The sequence below is a fragment of the Caloenas nicobarica genome, chromosome 8, assembly GCF_036013445.1.
Source record: "Caloenas nicobarica isolate bCalNic1 chromosome 8, bCalNic1.hap1, whole genome shotgun sequence".
Lineage (NCBI taxonomy): Eukaryota > Metazoa > Chordata > Aves > Columbiformes > Columbidae > Caloenas > Caloenas nicobarica.
This window is the reverse complement of record NC_088252.1, coordinates 23,468,468-23,486,653: the sequence shown is the minus strand read 5'-3', so window position 1 is coordinate 23,486,653 and position 18,186 is coordinate 23,468,468. Positions and strand designations below refer to the sequence as shown.

At 52.2% G+C, this 18,186-nt stretch overlaps 1 protein-coding gene across 1 annotated transcript; it reads right to left on the bottom strand.

Moving 5' to 3' along the window:
* Positions 1-215: 215 nt before the first annotated feature.
* On the bottom strand, positions 216-17,904 carry BCL6 (BCL6 transcription repressor). Its single transcript, XM_065639997.1, has 10 exons — positions 17,853-17,904; positions 9,211-9,249; positions 8,001-8,168; positions 6,691-6,912; positions 5,569-6,552; positions 4,772-4,953; positions 3,513-3,680; positions 1,950-2,080; positions 1,407-1,544; positions 216-442 (listed from the first exon to the last, which is right to left on the bottom strand). Exons 3-10 carry the CDS (start codon positions 8,159-8,161, stop codon positions 299-301), a joined length of 2,130 nt encoding a protein of 709 aa, XP_065496069.1. The 5' UTR covers positions 8,162-8,168; positions 9,211-9,249; positions 17,853-17,904; the 3' UTR covers positions 216-298.
* Positions 17,905-18,186: the final 282 nt, after the last annotated feature.

Here is an 18,186-nt window from a genome sequence, read left to right as displayed (position 1 = left end):
TAAAATGACTATTTTTATGTTTTATATACAGTAAGATCTGAATAATTGTCTTTTTCTTTTCATTTCACATAACTGGGAAAAATAAAACCCGTGTATTTGTAATTTTTTTTTTTTTAATTTGTAATGTTTTTCCACCTATCTGCACTATGGGTTTAGAGGCACTCCATCATGTGATGAATTTTTTTCTTTCTTTTTTTTCTTCCCCCCCCCCCCACTTTTTCTTTTAAAGTGTTGCAAGTATCCTTTGGACAGCTGCTCCCTCTCCCAAGCTGACCTCCTCCTGGGAAACCCTCTGCGCTCAGCAGGCCTTGGGGAGCTCCGGAGGCACCTCGCTCGCGGAGATGCGGTACTGCACCTTGGTGTTGGTGATGGCCCCGTGCTTCTGCCGCAGGTGAAGCCGCAGCTGGCTCTTGTGGCGGAAATGCAGGTTGCACTTCTCACACTGCGGGGCGAGAGGCAAAAGCCGAGGGTGTTAAACACAACGCGAGAGAACACGTCCGTCCCTTCGCGGCAGAGGTCCCCACATCCAGCAACCCCAGGATGCTGCACCCGTTTTGCTGGTAGATGGAGGATGGTGAGGACGCGGTGGGGAAGCTGAAGCAACACCCAGGGGTCCTGAGCTGCCCTTCTTTGAGCCCCTAAACCTTGTTTCCATGTCCTGTTGCTGTCCCCACAGCATGGGCATCTCTCCTGGGGTCAGGAACCCCATCCCAGGCTCTCAGCAGCACATTTTGGTTTGTGGGATGCACAAAAGGTGAGGTCCCTTAGGAGGGGACCTTGGCTCTGATGGATCTATGCCAAGCTCCTTATCTAGATGCTCAAACCAGCTATAGGGCTATTTTAGGAGCTGCTTTTGATTCCTGTCAAGCCAGACAGCTCCACAGGGATGTTTGGACGATAACCCCTGCTCTGATTCCCTCTCTAGCAGATGGGGAAAGCCAGAAATCCTTGGAAAAGAGCTGGGACGCCTCAGGGCTGCAGCAAGGCAGGGCAGGCTGCTCGGCACGAGTACCACTGGCACAGGGGACCCCAGGCTGTCCGCTCCTTTCCCCCATCCCCGCACACAGTGGGTGGCTGTAATTTAAGCCACAGCTATTTGGAGAAGTGTGACCTTCTTCTGGATGGGCCGGAAGAAGAGCAGCTAAGATGTGCCCACGTCAGTGTTTCCAGCACAGCTGCACATGACTTAATACCACATTTGCATTGGCTAATGCATGAGATGAGGACAGGGCACAAGGAACAGAGACGTGACCTTGGCATGCATCCTCACAAGGCTGGCAAATAGCACTGGGGTGCTGCAGCCAGCCTATGTAAATGCTCAGGTGTCTTCCCAGCCCCCTGGGTTTGGCAGCATCCTCTGGTAGCCCCTGCTGAGAGCCCCCCTAAAAAGAAGCAGGGTCACTCACATGATACGGTTTCTCTCCTGTGTGAATTCGAAGGTGACTTTTGAGGGTCTGCAGGTGCCGGAAGCGTGTGCCGCAGATCTCGCAGGGGTATGGCTTCTCCCCAGTGTGAATGAGCACGTGAGCACGGAGATGGGCCACCTAGAGAGAGCAGCTCTGGGTGAGGACAACCCCAGGGACGAGGGCACCCCACTGGGAGCAACAGCATCCCACCAGGAGCAGGGTTCTGCCCATCCATCTTTTTTTTGGTCTATGGAATTCTAGCTGGAAGTCTGGGCCACATGTGTCTGAAGTCATATAACTTCAATCCTTAACAGCAAATGGAGGAGAGGAGCTAAATCCAGCAATGAGGTTTCCTGCTAAGCCGAACTAGCTGGCACAGACCTTAAGGCCCCTCTTTATCCCATAACATCACAGAAAAGCTGCCCACGGCAGCGAGCATGGCTCATCAGCCTCCTCCTTGCCATGAAGCGTCACTGGTCTCTGGCAGGAGATCCGGCCATGTCCCCCTCCCCAGGCACTGCAGGTCCCAGAGGCCACACATACCTGGACAAATCTGGCCCCGCAGGTCTCGCACTTGTAGGGTTTCTCTCCGGAGTGGATGCGCGTGTGGGTTTTCAGGTTGGCTGGCCGGTTGAACTGCGCCCCGCAGATGTTGCAGCGGTATGGCTTTTCTCCTGCAGAGCACAAAAGAAAGGGTAAGGGATTAAGTACGGGCATGCTCAGCTTCCACGATCCATGGTGCCCCCCAAAGCTAAGTCCCTTCAGGTGCCAGACCCCTGACAAGAAGCATTAGCCATGGCTCCTGTCCCTTTTGGTGATGGCTGTGGACAAGCAGCATCAGTCAGGACAGCTTGGGGTGTCCCCAGAGCAGGGTGAGCTCAGGAGGTACTTGGCCACCACAGGTACCTTTTCTTTTTTGGGTTGGGAGCTGCAGTCTTCAGTGCAAGAGAGAAAGTCAGACAGCTCTGCCAGCGAGGATTAACAGCATTGCTCCTCCTGGCCCTGTGACAGCAGCTGGCACCCTCTATCTCCCTACAGCCATAGTGTGAACCATGCAGGGCCACCTGGCTCCCCTTGGGCTCCTCGTGGTCCCCAGCACATCCCGCCTTGGCTGTCTGTCACCTCTTCAGAGGAGTGAGAAGAGCTGGTAGAGTAGAAAGCCAAGGCATGCCCAGCGACCTGGCTCCCAGGTCATTATACAGTTACAACCACCGCTGCCAGTCCCAGGTGACTTTCTCATGGTGATGGGGGGAGCTGCGGAAAGGTCTTAACTACTTTCTTTAGGATGGTTGAAGACAGGCTCAAAGGAGAGTGGGAAACAGCCATCATGCACCCCTTCCTGCCTTTTTCTTTTGTTTCCAGGCTTCGATCCTACGCATCTTTGAACCTTGCCCTGGGACTTCTTATTCACCTGCAGAGCCCTCCTAGAGCTCACCTGAGGCTGCTGGATTTGATGTCCAACACAGTGCAGCAGCATTGAGTCATTAGCACCAACTTCCCCTCCCCAGCCAATGAATTGGTTGTTGACATGTTAAGCATTAAAGCAAGCATGAAAAAAAAATCCCCAGGTTTGTCAGCAAATGACTAAACCCTTAATATCCCCTTCCTTTCTCAGCTTTCATTGTGCTGATTCACAGAATCCATCTGTTCACGAATTTTCCTGTCAGCAGTTTCTACCAAGCTAGGTATGATCTAGATTTCTAGGATGTAGGGGAAAAAAACCAACCAAACCATCCCAGACTTTTCCCTAAGCATTCTTTTTATTTTTTAAGTCTACCACAAAGTAACCTAGAGGCCATGCATCTGCTCCCTCCCATGCATTTTGCAAGACACCTTTAGCAACAGTGGTGGCCCAGCACTTTACAGCAAAGGAGCTTGAGCTCCATCTCTGCCGCAAGACCAGGCAGCATCTCGCTTGTTCCCAGGTTTGATGCTCTGCCCAGGGGCTCCCTGGCAGCACCAAGAAAAGCACCTTGTTCAACCCACCGGGGACAACTTGTGGCACAGAGCATGGGATGCTGCACCTGGGACAAACCCAGTCAAACACCCGCATGCCCAGCAACCCACAGCCGCCCCAGTAAGTTGTGTCTGTGGCCAACACTGTACCTGTGTGGACAGTTTTGTGGCTGGCGAGGTTCCCCTTGTAGCGGAAGGAGGCCTGGCAGCGGTCACACTTGTAGGGCTTGTCACTGTGGACTTGCAAAGAGTGTCTCTTGAGAGAGGCCTCCTCGGAGAACCGGCAGTCACATTCGTTGCAGAAGAAGGCTCCGTTCTCTGAGAGGGCAGAGAGGAGGTCAATGAGATGGCCAATATGTGGGCCAGCTCCTCGATGGGGCACAGGCTAGGTTTGGGATGGTGGAGAGGGACAGCCAGGGCAAGTGTTGGAACAAGACACCAAGTGCAAATGTTTGCAGTCTGCAGTGCTTGCACTGTGCCATTATTTACTGATATCCTTGTGCACGCAGCAACAATATGCTGGTTTGAGAGAGCAAAGTCATCACAAGCTGTCTCTCCCTCACTGTGACACAAATTGCTTCCAAGAAGCCAGTATCTCACCTGGATGTCTTTCAGAGACATCCACAAAGGCACCCAAGTTATCAGGCATCCTCTGAAGGATGGCTGCTCAGCTCTGGAGCAACTCCAGCACCTTTAGAGGTCTTAAACTTTCACACGTATACGATGGCTTCCTTGAGCATGGAAAGACCATTATCATCTGAAGCACAGGGCAGACTGAGGGTGCCTAACTCCTAAATGCCGTATGTAGCTTTGAGCATAACCAAAGTGGGGATCCCTCTATGGATCTCTGCCCACACCACAGGTGACAATTGTGCATTCCCCCTCCCTGAGCTACAAGCAGATGGGTGCACAGGTACTTGTCTCTGGGCTTGTGGAGTTTTGCAACAAGGTTGCAAGCCTCATTATCTGCATTTCTACAGATGCGCACATTGGGCTCCCTGATAATGAAGATATCATGACAGATGCATGAGGCATACCATCTTGCCCAATCCCCATTAGGGTCATTACATCTGCCAAGCTTGTTCTCCTGTGGTTCGGGTGGGGTGGGGTGCACTTTGTTTCCTGTCCTTAGCTGCCAAGTTTGCAGCAGATGACGCCCTGCACAAGGCATCTGGACAGTGCTAGGGAAGGGGAGGAAGGAAGCAATTCCCATGTGTGTGTCCCTCACATGCATGCACACAGCTGGTCAGCCAGTTAAGATAAGACTCTAAAGCACCTTGGGATCCAACAGCATCAGGGACAGGTCTGACTGCCCATTTGGACACAGGATACCAGCTGGACAGGTTCCCAGACTGCACAGCCCCCTTGTCTGCTGGTCAAAAAAAGGCGACCAGGGATGCAAGACTCACCGCAGCTGGAGTCAGAGTATTCAGACTGGGTTTCTCCCATCTCCTCTCCAAAGTTTGAGCCAGAGGTATGAAGGCACATCTCAGCATGTTGTGGAGACTGGCAGCCACAGGAGCTGCACTTCGACGAATGTATGTACAGCGGGGACTGCCCTTCGCTGCTCCGAGGGGACCCGTCCCGGGACCTGCGGAAGGACACCAACGTACACAGCTGTGAGAAGACTCTTGCTGTGCTTGACCTACTGGGCCCTTGTTTGCAACCTTCCAGACATGAGGTACAGTCATGTTTTACGGGGACACTTTCGTGGCGAAACACACAGCCTAGCCCTGATCAACAACAGGTCTGTGAACCTCAATCTTTCAGGTGCCCACCACCAAATGACCTCAAAGCTCTCTAGGAACATCCAGGTCCAGAGGATAGCATACTGTTCCATTGGTAGTTTGGCCATCCCAACACTTGCAGCCAACAAAAGCTTGAGGCACAGGGAGTCTCGTGAAAGCCAGGTTGGGCACATCCAGGCTCCAGAAACCATCCAGAGCTGCTGAAGTGAGCCAGGGATTCCTGACCCAGTGTTCACAATTCCATCACCACGTCAGGCTGGCATCACTATGGTGGGAATGGCTGGCACCCAGCTGATGTCACTGGCAGTGCTCCACCAAATGCAGAGGTTTAAACTGGCTCATGGCTGGACTCCCCAGCTCAATGCTACACCTATTTTGCACACTTGAAAACCCTCACCAACAACGCAGGGAGTCCTGTTGCTCTTGGGAAGGGTGTGGGGAGTGGGAAATCTTCTCACCTGTTAACAATATTGTTGAGTCTGCTCGCTTGTGGGATAGTAGAGTCTTCTCCATTCACACTCATCTTGGTGGGGGATTGCACATTGAGATGCTCCGGCTCCATGGACTGCTGGCAAGTGGACATGGGCATGTAGGTGCGAGGAGAGAGGGTTCCCATCTCATTCTGGTCAGTGCTGTCTTGCTTGGTGCTCTGATTCAGAGAGTTGAGGACAATGAACTTGTACTTCTTCCAGTTGCAGGCTTTGGGGTCTGTGGGGCTCTTGGTGAAGAGGGAGCCAGAGCTCTGACTGATACGGGCGTTCTTGCTACTGCTGGACTCGGTTGGCGAGTTGGGCTGACAGTCTGACTTCTGGGGGCTCTGGGGGCTGATGAGACCCTTGCGGTCCAGAGGGGTATTGGTGGGTTCAAAATGCTGGCTGATCTCATCCTCTGAAGAGGTCCGCTCCTCCTCTTTGGCCACTTTGTCGCAAGAGAAGTAATGATTGTTCCGGATTGAAGGGACAACAGGTTTGGGGCCAGAGGCTACACTGTAGTGCATGTCGCTCCTGGCTTCTTCAGCAGCACCTTCTTTCGGAGCATAGATGGTAGCATGGCACATGTTGGCCGAGATGTCGGTAATGGTTCTCATGTACTCGGTGGGGATTGTCCTGGAGCTGTCACATGGAGGGATCCTCTCCTTGGAGAAGGCACCTGCCCTCGAGAGTTCGGAGAGAGGCATCCTCATCTCCCGCGACTCATCATCCACAAGGTAGCTATTTAGAGGGAGAGGGCTGTATCCATGGTAGGAAATGGGCGATCCAGACAAACTGTTAATCAAACCAGGTGCAAAGGCCCTCCCATTGCAGAGGGACCCATTTTGGAGAGGCATGCCGTTCTCCAGGACATCTCTGCTCCGATAAGCCATCACTTCTGGATGGCTCAGCATCCGTCCAGCCAAAAACTCTTCCCTTGCGGTCTTCACAGCAGACACCATCTCCGCTTCACTGGAATCAGGCAAAAAGGAGAGAGATGCAGTCATTTTCAGCCCGCGAGGATAAGTTTGAAGATATTTTGACAATTTTCCACCCCTCCCACCCAAAACCACCATCCTAGGCTCTCCGAAGTTCACTCACAGCGCTCACCTAGACTTGACAAACCTTCGGCAGGTATCAACCACATGTTCCATCTGCAGGTACAGTGCTGTGGCCATCACGGCCATGATATTGTTCTCCCTCAAGTTCAGGCGGGACGTATACATGAAGTCCAAGAGGATGCAAAATCCCTCAGGGTTTATTTCGGGGTCCAGGTTGATAACATTCAAGTTGCACTTGAGCTGGTCAGTGAAGATGCTGTAGAAGAGGCCACTACAGAGATGAGACAGAAAAGAAGGCAAGTGTTATGAGAATGCAGAAGAAAAAAGGAGAATTTGGCTGAAATCCCTTAGCGCAGAGGGGTTCATGAATGGGAAGGGAGGAGGAGGCAATTACAGAATTCCCTGAGCTTCCCCCTTATTATCAAGCTTGGTTTCTCAGCTTAGTAAGCATCTTCTGTGCTGCACTTTTCTCCAACTGGAACAGCCTGCTTTTAGATCTCACCTGCTCAACAACTCCCCACTGCCTCCATTTAGAAATTCCCTTTTTTGTTCGTGTTGTTCTTACTGCCACCCCCTTCCCACTGTGACTCATTTCTTTCAGAAGCATCTCTCGGGGCATCCACGCTCACTCTTTAACCAGGAAAAAAAACCAAACAAAAGCCCAACAAAACACAACATGGAAATGTTGGCAAAACATTTTTCAGATGTCTTAACAGTCAAAGACTGCCTTTTTCAAATCTTTATACCTTGTCAGCAGGAGACCCTGGAAGGCATCTGCTGTAATTCAACTGCGCAATGGTGGGATGTTAATTAGCGTTCACTAGGAAGCAATTCCAGCAATCCTAGGAGCTGGAAAGGGATTTCAGACCTCATCATGCTTAGAAAAAAAAAAAGTAAAAAAATCAAAGGTGGCTGCAGCCAGCAGTCAGGGAGGAATAGTTCCAAAAATAGCAGGAGTAGGGGACACTGTGGTCACAGAGGACTCATTCACCCCACAGAGCATCCAGCCCTCCCTTCTCTCTCCTATCTCATCCTGTCCCTGCCTGTAAGAGCGTTTGTGCTTTGCCTTCAGGGATGTGCCCCAAGTCCTCTGCCCTCCTGTTGGTCTCTGTGGGCTGCAGGTTGGCAGACACGGGCATGCAAGGAGCAGAGGTGTGGGCACCGTGCTGGAGGCAAAAGGCCTCTGCTCTAATCCCACTGCAGGTACAAATTTTTTGGCAGCCCCTTTCAGTTCTGCTTCTCTGCCTCTGTTTCCTCGCCTGTAAACCTCACGAGCCTCCCTGGGGCTACAGCAGTGTTGCTGGTGGCCACGGGCAGAGGAAACAGGGAAAGGAGACAAGGAGGAGACACTGCTCTCACCTGCAGGCCATCAAGACTGTTTTGTGGGCTCTGAACTGCTCCCGGTTCACGACGATGATGACATCGGTCAAGATATCCCGGCTTCTAAGGCGGTTGAGATTGAGGAGGACATCGCTCGCGTGGCGGGTGAACTGGATGCAGCTGTCTGCCGGCGAGGCCATCTCGAGTCTGCTCGGAACAGAAGCGGGAGGAGGATGGGAATGGAGAAGCAGCCAGTCAAATACCCTAAACCCAGCAAAGGGACAGCTGCTGCTCTGGGATGTGCTCAGATGGCCAACTGCCACTGGTAGGGACAGCACCAGCCCCTCAGTCCCAAGGCAAACAGCCTTGTGCCACATCAAGTGTTTGCCAGGCTGCCCAGTGAGGTCTCTCGGCCAACAGCGAGACCTGGCATGTTTCAGTCCCACCCAGCCAGGTGGTGGGAGAAGGCAACCAGACCCTCCTGAGGGTTAGCTCACCACCTTCTCTTTCTCCCTGTCTTGCCCGTGGTGGCTCCACCCCAGCCCACTCCTCGCACCACCACTGCTCCTTGGGTTCATCTCCACGAAGCTCCCAACACAGCCTTCAGATCTTCCTCAGGAGCCATCCCCCTCACCTGTCTGCTGGCTGGCTGCAAATCCAGCCTGGGAATCAAAACAAACTTTAGAAGTCCCAACTGAAGCAGAGGGATTTCAACATCTGGAAAATCCAGCCCACAGTGGAGCACCAACCCTCACCCACCTTCCTGCTCACGAGTGATAGCCACTCTGGAGAAGACCTGTCCACTGTTTCCCAATGAATTGGTGGTGGCAATGATGAGTAGAACTCATCTAACCTGCTGGGCTGCTACCCACACTGCAGCCCAGTCTCTCCCAGTAAGCAAGGCTTGGCTTAGTAGAGGAACATGAAGCCTTCCCCCAATAGAGTACCCGCTGACCTATCTCAGAATTGTCCTCCCAGCCAGCACCCAGGAGAGCCTCCATCTTCCTGCGCCTGAAGTTTGGGCTGGAATGTGCATCTTCAGTGTCAAATTCCTCCGTGATCATCCCCCTCCCACAACCCCAACTCCTCCTCCTTCACCAGCAGCATATGAACGTACAGTATTTTCTACAGAGCAGCTGCTCTCCTGAAAACAAATTCCAGCTGGGTCTAATGAAACATCTCATTCAACATGGTAAAGGAAAGGGGTGGGGGGATTAGGAGGAGAAGGACAAAATTTAAATTTACATACCCAATGCCTCAATTCACAGTCCAAAAGTTTCTTTCAAACCTACAAATAAAGCACAAGAAAATAAATGCCACATTAGCTGGTAATTATGAATTGGCCATGGCAGGACACAAGCCTGCTGTTTCGCTCGAGTATCAGCTGGATAAAAGCTAGAGATAACAAACCTTCTACTCTCCAGTAAGGTTAACATTTGTTTCTTCCGGTACAGTACGTTCCTATCACAACCACAGGCTTTGAGAATCCAATCATAGCTTCTTCCACACCCTCTAGCCCAAACCATGGGCGTATGCCAAGGAGATTTTCATTTCCATGACTCAGGAACTTAAAGGCAGGTGGGGAAGGGAAGTCAAGCGAGAATTTTCTCACCATTTCTTTCAGAAATAACTCTTTCCCTGCCAAGATCAAATTCCCAGCCAGTGCCACATCCAAGACCAATACTATCTTCCCAGCACCTTGTTAATAGGTATGACTTACACACAAACATCTGCTGTCACTCTGCTCAGAAACCTAGAAAGAGCCCGAATCCAGTCCTACAAAACAGCTACTGCCCTTCTCGGAATACCCACATGCTCCAGCCACCAGTGAAAACACCCTGGGACGGTACTGACGAACAGACTTGGGAGGATATGGGAGTGTGACTGAGGTGACTTGGCCAGGATCGCAGAGGAAAACAGTGGCGGAGGCAGATGAGGACTCAGAACAAATGTCTTCCTCTGGCTGCTGGAAAAGCCTTCCCCCAAACCGCAAGCTTTGTCTCCAGCTGCTGGCTTCATGGGTAACGCAGCTGGGGCAGCACGACAAGGAAACCCAGGAATTAACCGACTTCCAGAACTCACACTGTTACTCCCAAATTTACTTAAAACCAACAAAGACAATTGGACTGGCACCAATGCAGGAAGAAGGTCCTCAGGCAGCTGCCCCAGCAGGGAGAAGCACGACAAATAAGTGAACAAACAAACCCCAAGACCTTCATCACACTATTTTGAGGACTGACCCCCAAGAAAATGACAGAGACAGTAGGACTGCCAGCCCTTGCAGAGAGCCCATCCAGCCCTGCAAGGACAAGCATCTCCTTCCCTCTCCCCTGTGGGAGATGCACAGATTGGAGTCCAAGCTCCCCTCATGTCCCCAGAGACACTGGGATAGGATGAAGAGGTGAGATTTAAGGCAAGGTACCACATGCAAAACCCAGCGGGGTGTCTTACAGCCCCATTCCAGCTATGAAATGCAAATTTTCAGACCTGCTCTGAGCCTGGCTAGCTTAAAACTTTACGCACACACGCACAAAGTGACTCATTTCCCAAATACTGCAGACTCTGACCTTTCTCTACACGCTCACTACCACCCGCTTGCTACCGTCAAGGGAGTCACTGCGCTCTGCAAAGAGCCAGCACGCATCTGTGTGTCCATACAAGCGGATGTACACATCTGGGGTAGCCGGCTGGCATCCTGACCTCGGCCGCACTGGCAGACATGCTCTGCAGGGCTCCCGGGACTTACCCCAGTGTCACAGACACAGGGAGGTGACCCATCCATAAACCAATGAAGTTACAAACCATGAGATGAACTCTGTGCCTGTGAGCATCATGTGAGAAGCTGCTGCTGTTGCCAAATTCCCTTACCCACAGTGAGCCCGCAGTGCTGCCGGGCCAGGGAGACACCCTGCTCCTCTCCTAGAGCTGGACTCCGGCACAGCCCCCTCCCCACCCTCCCAAATTATCCCTCTTCAGAACAGTGCTGCTGCAACACCCACGGCCACAGGAGCCGGGCAGGTGCATCCCAAGCAGCTCCCGGCTGCAGGATGTGGGCACGAAAAAGGGAAAGGACCTTCCTTCCCCTCGCTATGCTGAGCCGGGTTAACCCTGCCCCTCCCGGCCTCTGCACCGCACCAGCTCTGCATCCCCACATGGGAGGATGCTCCGACCGGAGACCAGCAGATAAGGGGACAGCAGCAGAGACCAGTGATGGGAGCAGAGAAGACCACCACAGCCAAGCATGGCCTTCTCCGTTCCACCCCCTCCAAAGCCCACGAGGCTCCCACAGACTCAACTGGGGCCAGAGCATCACCCCAAGCCCCCCCGCTCCAGTTTTCCTGCCCCAGTACCTTGCAGGTGTGGGCTCTCCGGCAGCGCTTGGGGCTGCACATCCCCAGGGCTCACTGTGCCCAGAGAGGAAGTTCTGGGCCAGGCACAGGACACATTTCGGGGGTAGCCGCATGGGACTGTCAATGCTGCTGCCTTCCAGGAAGGCAATGGGTCTGCCCCAGTGGTTCAGGGAACGGCCCTTTCCTGACAGCACCTCCCTGTGAAAACCCATTCCTGGAAGGGAGCCCAGGGCTGGCTCTGCCCTCCCTGCACCCGGCTCAGTGAGCATGGGGAGGGTTCACCTGCATATGGGGGAACCCCTCTCAGCTCCACCTCTTGCAAACAGAAGACCCTCACAGCTCCCCCAGCCCATAGCAGAACAGAGATCCAGGGACCTGCCTCCCACTCCCCCATCCATCTTTTTGCCATGCACAGGGAAACCCCTCCATCCATTCACTCTCCCATTTACAAGGAATCCCTTTCCATCCATCTTCCTCCCACCCTATGCACAGGGGGAGACCCCTTCCTCCCCTACCCTTAATTGCATGGGGGATACCCCCTTGTCTTTTCCTCCCTTTCACCCCCAAATACATAGTCGGGAAGAGGAGTCCCAATTACTTCCCCTCCCAGGGTCCCAGTCTCCTACCCCTCCAGAGCCTGCAGCGTTGACTCCCTTGCATCACCCTGGAGGGGTGGTTGGGTGAAGAAGTCTCCCTTCCCCACAGCCTCATGCCACACACCGCCCTGAAACTGCCCGCCCAGGGGAAGCTCCATCCTGCCACCCCCTCTTCCTCTGCAGTCCCAGCACCCTGCAGGGTCCCAGCCCCCTGGAACACCCCCCTCTGCCTGCCAGCTGCTCCTCCACCCTGCCAAGGGATGCCTGGTTTCTCCTGAACAGCGGGACAACCAAGAGAATGGGGTGGTGTGGGGGGCACCCCTGGGCAGAGTGATTGGTGCCACAAGCCATGGTGAAGAGGATGCTCTTGGCTGGGGGTATGCAAGTGCACAGCTCAGCTTTCCTGGTGTCATGCAGCCAGGCAGCACTAAGCGTTCTTTAGCTGTCACAGCACAGTTTTATTAATTTAGTAGCTTCTGGTTGGCGTCTAGGCCAAAACGTGGCTGGGTTAATAATAACCCAAGGAGAGACCAAGAGAAGTCCTAGCGCACGGTGTCAGCACAGATCAAAAGCAGCATCACTAGTGCAAGCCCTGTCGTTTTTTTCCATCGTACCCTTCCGTGAGCAGATTGCGCTCGCTCTATCGAGCGGTCTCTGCTAACTTTCAATCTGATCCAATTTCCTGCCAGCAAACAAATGTTTCTAGGAAATGCAATACATTATCTGGATAGGTTTATTATCAGCATTTGGAACCAGGAAAACTGCATATTTTCTCGAGCGCTGCAGGGAACTTTATAGTTTGTACTTCAAAAGAGGGTTTAAAAGGATTGCCCTTGAAAGCTGGCCTGGCTCAAGTCTCCACATTGTTTTGGTCTTTGCAGAAGAAAACACAGAGGAGGGGGGAAGCACACTAAAACTGCGGCCAATGTTTTCCACTAAAGAGGACTCCCCTGCCCTTCACGGAGCCAAGTTCCGACTGTGAGGCAGCGCATGTCCTTGGGGAGCAAGGAGTCAAGCCTTCTTCAGCATTTCAAACGAACCCAAGCAATTTGGCACATTAATTTTTCAAGGGAAGGCAGGAAACGCGTCCCAGCTGAAGTCACAGGAGCTGTTGCAGAGAGCAAGGGACCGACACTGTGCCCTGCCAGCACCGAGCCTTGCACTGCGGTGCCGACAGAACTGAGCACCCCCAGCAGCTGAGCTGGGTCCCTGGCCCAGGTAGGCTCAGAGGTGTCACATCATCCCCACCCTGCACCGAGGTGGTAAATCATCAGTTGGCATCAGCCCTCCCCTCCCTGCCTCCATCCTCCTGGGACTGAAGGTTGGCACAGCTCATTTTGGCAGCAAGAAACTGCTTTGGCATCCCACCTCAATGGGACAAGACATGTATGCAGCTTAGCATCCCTTGGCCAGGGTAGAGGCACCCCCTCACCCCTACATTTATTCAACCAAACAGATTTAAGGAGACCCATTTCAGAGGGTGCCTGGTCCTACAGGACACATTCTTCAGGACTCACTGTACTGCAGTGTGCTTGTCCCAAACCATCCCTTTCGTAAACAGAGATCCCACAAAGGCTGACTAGGAGAAAGAGGGGGAGGAAAACAATATAGCCCCAAAATTTCTCCTATTTCCCAATGCTCTTTGCTCTCCCTGCATTTTAGATGTGAAGCTCCAGTGAGATTGGTGGGATTTTAAAGTTCTGAAGACTTGCTTGCTCTGATGTCGGGGTCTGTGTCTTTTTGGTTGCCAGAGTCCTGTAGCAATGGGAACACACAAGACCTAGCGTGGATTAAAAAAAAAAAAAAAAATGCAGGGAGGACTACATTTGCAGTCTAAATTTGCAGTCTGAAGTAGTTTACTGGTCAGATGCTGACTTTTGGATACTCATCTAACCAAAGTGCAAACTGTGAACTCCTGAGGTTTGCCAATGCCTGCTGTAAACATGGAAACCAAGTGTCACTTTTTGCCAAACAGAAGAATGGTTTAAAAATAGATCTAGAAAAGAATACAGGCACTCAGCATACAGGGCTCCCGTTTATAGACTCCCTTGCTACTATAAAATGGAACAAGAGGTTATGAGCATGCAGGCGACTTTCCACCAAATTTAGATTTTACAAACTTCTCAGAAACCTGAAAACAACATTTCAGGCTCTGACTGAACCAGTAAAAGCTCTCTCTGTGGAGTTTGCAGCCCAAATAATATAACATATAGACTAAACCAGGCGTGAAACAGTTCTTCAACCTCAGCAACATAAATATGTGAATGTACATAAGCTGCACACTAAGAAATGCACCTACTGGTTAGAGATTCGTGTTGCTCACCGATAGGCTTTGTAACAAGATTATCTTTTAAATGGAGTATTCATATAAAATGAGGACAGCCAACCCCTGCTCCTAAGACACAGGATTGCCTTACAAAGTGTTACCACTTGTATTTGGAATGAGTTTTTTGAGGACAACATTAGTATTTACAAAACAAACAAACAAAAAAACCCAAACCCAAAAACCATCCCTACAAATTAATGTTAGTTTGCTGCCTTCAGGGGCTGAAAACTTCCCCTACCCTCCCCGGGAAAAAAATAGAAAAAAAAAAAAAAAGGAAAGAAAAAAAGCATGGCTTTACAATACATCCTAAATTAGGCAGAAATTCAAGGGCAGATTAACACCACAACTCAGAAAGATTTTCACATGTGATTTCATGACCAGACCCGGAGAGAACTTCATATGGAAATGTCAGTGACTTTAATAAGCGTTCGGTTGTTTCCAATTAGGCTCCTTAAGTAAGTTCAGTGGCATCCAGAGTTTCCTCTGCCACCTTCCTCCTAGCTGGCAAGCACGATTTTTTTCTTTTTTTAACGAGCAGCTAATAAACACGTTCCCGCTCTCCCGAGGCTCCGGCAGCCCCTGCCCTGGCCGGGCGGAGCCGAATGGTGACACTAGATGGCACCAGTCAGCTTTGCTGCAGGAGCGATTTTTCCCCTTGGAAAATAAAACACCCCAACCAAACCTGGAAAACATATAATTTTGCCGATGTAATTCTGTTGCTCTTAAAACGCGTCTGAGTAACATTATTTTTATGAGCTTTTCCAGCCTTGTTTTGAAAAACTTAATGTTTCTGCTAGGTTTATTTTTGTCTCAGGCTGCAAGCTGAGGTCCTCCCAGAGCTGCAAACAGAGATGTCTAAAAAGTATCATGAAGACTTTTGACTGATTTTTTTTTTTTTTTTTTGGGGGGGGGGTGGGATTCGTAAGAATCACTTCTCATTCCGACTTCTTCCTTTGCAATAATAACTAACCAGTTAACCTCCACTTCCTCTCCCAGTATTGACTCAGACAGTCAGAACTGAGGAGGATTGGAAATTGAAATTGAAGTGCATCCCAAGAGATCTTTGATCTGTTTTGCCAGTCAAAATTGAATGCTCGGAGACGAAGACTTTTCTTACTGGAACAATGTAATAATCCATTCTTCTGGAAAATTGCTAGACACTCTTTGAATACTTTAATGGCTTGATGATTTGTTTCATGGGGCAAAAATTGCCATCTATAACACAAGTTTTTAAACCTGACATCCTATCATTAGCAGAAAATAACAGAACCTCAGGTTCTGCCTCTCCATACATATATAAAGAGAGGTTTCCCCTAAAATATTTTTAAAGCAAATTTTGAATTGTAACTCCCCCGAGAACTGCAGAAAGAAGCCTGTATTTGCTCTTAAAGCACTTATGCTTTAAATCTTGGAAACAATATGGCAAATAATAATTTTTAAAGCATGTAAAACCTCAGGAACAGAATCAATAAGCATCCCCAGATCAAACGAGGGCCTGATCCCATACCCAGCCCTACCAACACTTCCACTGGTACAGGTACAAATTTGGCCCCAGACAGAGACGTCAGACCAACGCAGCTTTTCTTGCTGAGTCTCATCCATCTGGCCCCAGCCTCCCTTCGCACCGATCCTGCGCCTACTGAAGTCAGTGGAAAAAACTAACCCGGGCCGGGTTTGTTTTTGTTGTTTTTGACTCATGATTTTAAGCCCAGATTTGCCTCTTCCCTGGAAATGCAACAGTGGGGTCAAAGGCAGCTTTTTAGGCACATCTGAGAGGCCGCCGCAGATTTTTCTAAACAAACGCCTTGCTTTCTGTTTCCCTCCTTCCCAAGAGGCGATTTCATAACATTTCATACTGTGACTTTGCAAACTAAAGGCAGGGGGGGGCGAGGCGGAGGGCTGGGGGGGTGGGAGGGGAGGCCGGGAGAGGTCGCTGCCGCCCGACCACGAAAGTTTTCATAACAAAGTTGGGCTTTTTTGGTTTTGTTTTCCCTTTTTTTTTTTTTTTGAGGGGGTAAAAAAATAATATCTACACACCCGCTAAAACATACACCTAACCTCCCCCGCCCCCCCCCCCCCCAAGAAGCCTTATCCCTTCCCCCACCCGCTTTTGGCTTTTTTCGGGGGAGTCGGAGGGCGGCGGGGGGGCGAGGCGGCGCGGGCCGGGCGCGGTGCGCGGGGGTTGCGCGGCTCTCCGCGCCGCTCGCTCCAGGAATAGCGTGTGGCCGGGGGCCAGCCCCGCGGCTGCCGGCGGCAGATTTACGAGCGCCTGTCGCCGCGCCAAGTCCGCCGCGGTAGTAAACACAGGGGAAGGGCTGCGATGAGGGCACCCGGGGGGCTCCCCCCGCACCGTACCCGGGACCCCCATCCCTTGCACGGCTGCGCCCCACTTCCCCCGACGGCCGACCCCCTCTCCTCCCCGCTGGCGTTGTTCTTCTTCTTATTATTATTGAGCCCCGTGCGTAGTATCACAGTTGCTCCATACACTTTTTCCCCCCTTGCCGAGCTTTGCGTCGCGTTTTATTTTCCAGCCGGTAAAAGCCTCGGCACACATTGCAGAGGCGAGCGCGGTTCCCGGGGCCGGCAGCCGGCGACGGCCGAGCCTCCCCGCGGGCTCCCCCCTTCCCCGGGCAGGGAAATGCCGCAAGTCTTCTCCATCACCGCCCGCTCCTAGCCCGGGGCTTGACAGATCACGGCACAGCCCCGCCACAGGTTGCAAAACGCACCAGCAATTTCGCAGTTGCATCGGTGACGGAATAATAACAATAATGATGTATTAATACAATAATAAAAAGAGGAGAGGGGAGATATAATGACGCGGAAAGGCCGGAGCGGCGGTGCCCAGTGCCACCGCCAGCCCCGCTCCGCGTCGGCTTTTGTGCGGCGGCGAAACGACAACAGCGACACAACACGCACATACAGGGGAGGAAAAAAAAAAATAAGAAGGAAAAGAAAAAAAAAAAAAGACGGGGAGGTGGGGGAAGAAAAATAAGACACCCTGACCGAGGGATCCAGCCATTGGGTACCGACCCCGAGTCACGCAAAACGCCACAAGCTCGGCGGCCGCGCTCGCCGCCGTCCTGCGCCCGCCGGGCGGCTGCAGGTGCAGAGCGGAGCCGCCGCTGCCGCCGTCCTCCCCGTCCCCACCCGGCCGTCACGCGTGCGGGAAAGGCAATAATCCCAGATAACCGATAATCCCCGGGAGAGGACGGCGAGAGGAGACCCCCACGCCCCCCTCCCGCCTCCCCTTATCCACGCTCCCAGCGTTAAGACATGCAGGCACCCCTATTTTTCTCGTCTGACAGCGGGGGAAAGAAAGAGGGAGGGGGGAGCGTGGGGGGGAGTTAAATAAAGCAGAAACAACATTAAAATTTAAGAGATAATAATAATAATAAAAAAGGGCTGTCGGGGCACCTGCCGCGGGAAATGGGGGGAAGGAAAGAGAGAGGGGGGAAAAAAAAAGGGTAGAAATATATAGAGGCGGCTCTGCGCCAGGCGTCGGAGCGGGGCAGGGAGGGAAAAAAAAAAAAAAAAAAAAGGAGAGAAAAAAAAAAAAAAAAGAGCGAGCGAGAGAGAATTAAAGGGTAAAATCGGCCGCGGCAATAGAAGCAGCAATCACCTGGTCTCCGGGCTTTCCTAGAAACTCCTTGCATCACCACTTCTAAGAACCCCAGTTCTAAGAATCAACAGAGCCCAATTCTCGGAATTTGAGCTGCAGACTCTACCATTGCGCTAAGCATGGGGAGGGCCACGGACCTCCCCCCGCCGCTCCATCGCCGGCGCCGGCGCCCCCCCGGACCCCGCGCCCCCTCCCGGGCCGCCCCGCTCGGGGCGGCCCGGGAGGGGGCGCGGGGTCCGGGGGGCCGCCGGCACCGGCGGGGGTCCCACCGACTCACCCTCCCTTCTTCACAACCCCCCCCCCCCCCCGGTTCCCAGTGGTCGCGCCCGGGCGG